The 4,854-nt window shown below is 32.1% G+C and overlaps 1 protein-coding gene across 1 annotated transcript; it reads right to left on the bottom strand.

The window, feature by feature from the left end:
• Window positions 1-1,384: 1,384 nt before the first annotated feature.
• Window positions 1,385-2,894, bottom strand: LOC111884109 (uncharacterized). The gene is made up of 3 exons (XM_023880429.3): window positions 2,118-2,894; window positions 1,754-1,995; window positions 1,385-1,657 (listed from the first exon to the last, which is right to left on the bottom strand). The coding sequence occupies exons 1-3, from the start codon at window positions 2,859-2,861 to the stop codon at window positions 1,405-1,407; spliced, it is 1,239 nt and encodes a 412-aa protein (XP_023736197.3). The 5' UTR covers window positions 2,862-2,894; the 3' UTR covers window positions 1,385-1,404.
• Between the last annotated feature and the right edge of the window lie 1,960 nt (window positions 2,895-4,854).

The raw sequence follows: 4,854 nt of genomic DNA, 5'->3' as shown, positions 1-4,854 counted from the left end.
AATTTTTAACGAGAGTAATCTAAAAGAAAGTTGTAGTAGACTCAAATATGAATGTGTGGATATAAAGATCGTTAAAATTTGAGATCATATGAAAAAGTTACGACGTTTAGAACACAAGCTATAACCTAAACCACAAGATCTAAGCAACCAAACAGTCGAGGACGCGGTTACTATAAGCATCAACAACTCCGAACACATCAGTAATGATTGTCCCACATAGAATATCATTAGAAAATTAATCGGTCATAAATATTGAATGTATACAAAAACAGCAAGGACTTATTTTGCAACAAAAAAAATATATATTAATGACTAAATGTACAAAAAAAAAATTAAGGACTCAATGTGTACAAAATAAGAAATATATTACCTTATTAATTCATTTTTTTTTGTTTATCTGGAATAGCTGGTCATAACGTTTGAATGTATAAAGTTAAACAACTTAAAGGGACAAATTATCTATAAACGAAAAAAAAAATCAATAACCAAATAAATACAATTCAAAAATTATATTATCGTTTTATGCATTATCTCAACTATAAAATGCAGCATATTACAACAATACAACAATAGAAAATTATATTTATATGACCCATCAAAGTAGCCCATGTCGCATTAAGGGAGTCCAACCCAGAGCAGAGGATTAAATGTGGAGATTTTTCAAAACTCCAAATATATTTGGTTGGAGCTAAATATACTTTTAAAAATAAATATAAAAAACGGATAATACGAAAATACGGATCATATCCGATCCAAATCTGCTTATACCGGAGCCAAAATTTTCTACCAAATCCGAAGATAATCCTAAAGTCGGCTTTTGTGATAAACAAATCAGGATCAGTTTGTTATAGATTAGGTTTTGTTTGTTACTTGACTCATCCGTTTTATTTTTTGTTTAGGTCAGGTGTATATTGTCTTGATAGCTTTTGGAGTAGATGTGAGGCCTCCTTCTTGCAATTGGTAATTTGGTATCCCTATAATTTTCTTTTCTTTCAATTATGTTAATCACTTTTATATGACTATTGGGTTTTATTAAATTCTGGCCGGGTTTTGTTTGGTTTGAACGTGAGATCGATGATCGGTGTGGTTTAATATTATATATTTTAATCCATTTGTTCAAACCACCAATCTAATGATTTGATTGTTGATGCATTTTTATTTTAAGATCATCTTTATTACAAATCATTTGGACTAGCAATATCGACAAACCCTGTAACGAACAATATGTGTCGCCAAGAGTCTAGTCTATATATATAGCAACGACAAGGCGTTTCTTGAAGGCATTATTGTATCTATACTGCAATACACAAGCTTATGTTGCATTTGTACGTAGCAATATCTTCAGAGCATCTTCTTAAATATATTCTCTCGCTGAATGAGCATATATATAAACGGTTGTAGTATTTAGATAGAGAATTGTTCAAAGAATTGGTGGATATGCTTGTTAATTTCCTCAGGTTTTTCTTCATGAAGAAAATGAGCAACACCTTCCAGTATGATTACATCTTCTAAAAGAGGAACATCTTTCTTGAACTCTCCACTTTCTATATAGTCTTTTCCGCCAACCGAGTTGTAAGTCAGGTCAAGGTCACCCACGATGAACTTAACAGGTACACTCACTTTGGCTTCAGTCCATGGGCCAGTTAATTCCCAGTTCCTTCATATATATATGTAGATCAAAAATATTAATTTTTAATTTCTCAATCCTCCATTTTTACTATATATATATAGTTCAAATCATCATCAGACTTACAAGTCGAGAGCTCGATAGTAGTTTAGACCTCCAGTGAAGCCAGTTTTCTCAAACTTTCCGGTGTAGTATTCAAGATCTTCTTTGGTCATCCATGAAGGCACGATTATAGGATCATCAGGTGAGATTCCTAAACCATTACCCTTGGGTAGAAAAAGAGGGGCAGGTTTTCGATAATTGAAGAAAGCATTTAATACTCTCTCTGTACCATATACCGCAAATTCACCTTCAATTTCTCCAGTTTCCTGGAACATATATATAATGGCGAGTGGTGGTTAATTATTAATTAATGGTTGTTAGTGCATGGTGGCATGCAGTGATAGTATTTATTTATGATTTATGATGAGAGAATTATAAATTAGAGAACCTGAAATCTAACGACATAGTAATCGTTTCCATAAATCTCTCGATACGCTTCAACAGGTTTGGTATTAGGATCTCTTGGCTGGAAAGCAACACTCATATTCACCAAGGCCTTTACTTTATCCGGCCGATAAAGGCACAAAGCCCAGGCAATGATTGCACCCCAGTCATGTCCGACCACAAACACCTTATCTTCGCCTGGGGCAGCCACGGTGTTGATGAGCGCCACCAGGTCTCCAACCACATGAAGGGTGGTGAACTTGGTGGGGTCGGAGGTAGGAGCACCAGTTGTGTCACCATAGCCACGGAGATCAAGTGCTACAGCATGGTAGCCATGCGAGGCAAGATAGAGAATCTGGTGGCGCCAGGTATACCAGAGCTCCGGGAAGCCATGGATGAAGAGGATGGTTGGGCCTGTGCCAAGCTCTGCTACGTGCATGTTTATTCCATTCACTGCCACCATCTTGTGGCGTATCTTCTCCATTGGGTGGTGTATGTGTACGTGTGTTTGTGGAGAGACTGATGTGAATATGTATATTCTATGAAATGTGTTGTTGCTCCGATTATTGTTTCTGAATATATATGAGTTTATATAACCATCAACAACAATAACAGCATACCCCATATATAAAGGGAAGGTAGATGAGGACAAACATATGGAATAGAACGCCTGATTCACATGTATTACCTTCCACGTATATATGTACAAATAATTGTTAACTGGCCATACAATGGGATGAGTAAGCATATGCAAGCAGTAAATATATTGTAATAAAGCATATACGACATATTAGACGGCAGAAAGTAGTAACAAAAAATAAATCTCAAAACAAAAAATCCAATACGTAATTCAATAGAAAACAAATTGTACAAACAACACAAACACAAATACGGATAAGATATGTATAAAAGGTTATTAATATAGGCTAGTACCTTACGCTAATAATAAGCATCAACATACCGAGGTCATTTTCCTTCATTTCTAATCTCATGCTAAATTTTCATTTTTTTCTTCTCCTTTCCTTCTCTTACAATCAATCATGACCTTGTACATATTGTCTTTGTCAGTAGCCTCTTCTGGAGGTGTCCACACCACTACAATTTTCTTTCCTTTCATTTTTTGTGATCGGCGATAGTTCCTTGTCATGATCGGTTTCGTGATAACTTGTTTACATCTTATTTATATGTTTCAATTTAATATGCATTTTATATTAGTTTTAACATAATTTACATTCCTTTTTTTTTTTTTAAATCTAAATCATTACACTATTTTATATATATATATATATATATATATATATATATATATATATATATATATATATATATATATATATATATATATATATATATATATATATATATATATATATTATAAAACATCTTAGTCATATCTTGAAATTTAAAAGATACAAGTTATAAATTTTTTTGTACAAATCAATTATACATAAATAAATCATTAATACTTACCAAAATTTTTAAGACTTGAAATTAAGAAGATTATTAAAAAATTTAATTTGGAGCAAAATAACAATTCTAAAATATTGAATATATATATATATATATATATATATATATATATATATATATATATATATATATATATATATATATATATATATATATATGGAGATGTTTCTGTGGGACCGCTTCAAGATCATGTGTACCAAAATGTATAGAGTAAATTACACGAATGGTCTCTATAGTTTGGGGTAATTTGCACACTTGGACCTTTACTTTATTTTTAACTCGGAAAGTCCTTACTGTTTATTTTTGTTGAGCGTTTGGTCCTTACTGTTTGTTATTGTTACGCACTTGGTCATTGTTTTACCTAAAAAGACTATTATCTAAATAGAGTAAGATGATGGATATGTAAGGTAAGGCGAGGGGTAGGGTTGAGGTGTGTTTATATAAATAAATTAAAAAATCAAGGGTAAAATAGTTTTTTAGGTATGACTGAGACCAATCGTACAAGAAAAACAAATGGTAGGGACCTTCTGAGTTAAAAAAGTAAGTTTGAGATCAAACACGCAAATTACCCCAAACAATAGGACCATTCGTGTAATTTACTCAAATGTGTATCAAAAGATAAGCTTTATTTATTTGTGTATAACCTGTTTGACTTGTTTTTTTTAGCTAAATTTTTTGATTTTATATGATCTCTCCTATTAAAGAAAATATAATCTATTTGATTCGTTATAAGTAAATAAATCAAAATTACGTATGATGTGAATGTCATATGCTTTGATACTAAAATGAGATGCATACATGGAGATGTGTTTTCCATGTTTCATAGAAATTGTGAAAGTGATGATCCATATGGATGCATTTGTTAAAAAAGTTGCATGATCTTCTTGAGTGTAAGTGTATAGGGCTCGCGGTGTTGATGTGAGTTTTAAGAGCTGACAATATGCTCCTTTCACATCACTATCATTCCATCTCTTCCACATCATTCACACATCAACCACTACTTAAGTATTTTTCACATCTGGTCAAATATTAGAAGATGTACACATCTACCAAAGAAAGAGTGTACATGTATGTAATATCGTGAGATTAAGTAAGACGGGTGATGAAACGAGATGAAACTACAATGCATGGTGAGAAACTTGTAGTGCCTAAAGTGAGGAAATATGGAACTTTTGGAATTATCTTCCAACTTAAATAGGGGTATCCTAACATGTTAAATTCATTTTGTTCATATAAAGTGATAGTTACATATTTTTTATGATGGTGATATT

Source organism: Lactuca sativa, chromosome 3 (assembly GCF_002870075.4).
Source record: "Lactuca sativa cultivar Salinas chromosome 3, Lsat_Salinas_v11, whole genome shotgun sequence".
NCBI classification, from domain to species: Eukaryota; Viridiplantae; Streptophyta; class Magnoliopsida; order Asterales; family Asteraceae; genus Lactuca; species Lactuca sativa.
Note: the sequence above shows the minus strand (reverse complement) of the source record. Positions and strands in the feature narration are given on the sequence as shown.

What these genes read in the sequence shown, in the direction of transcription:
- LOC111884109 (XM_023880429.3), bottom strand. Translation starts at nt 2,861, where the DNA reads ATGCTTACTCATCCCATTGTATGGCCAGTTAACAATTATTTGTACATA. An exon ending in ACTATGTCGTTAGATTTCAG is followed by an intron (nt 1,996 to 2,117) that starts GTTCTCTAATTT and finishes TATATGTTCCAG; the next exon opens with GAAACTGGAGAAATTGAAGG. An exon ending in TACTATCGAGCTCTCGACTT is followed by an intron (nt 1,658 to 1,753) that starts GTAAGTCTGATG and finishes ATATATATGAAG; the next exon opens with GAACTGGGAATTAACTGGCC.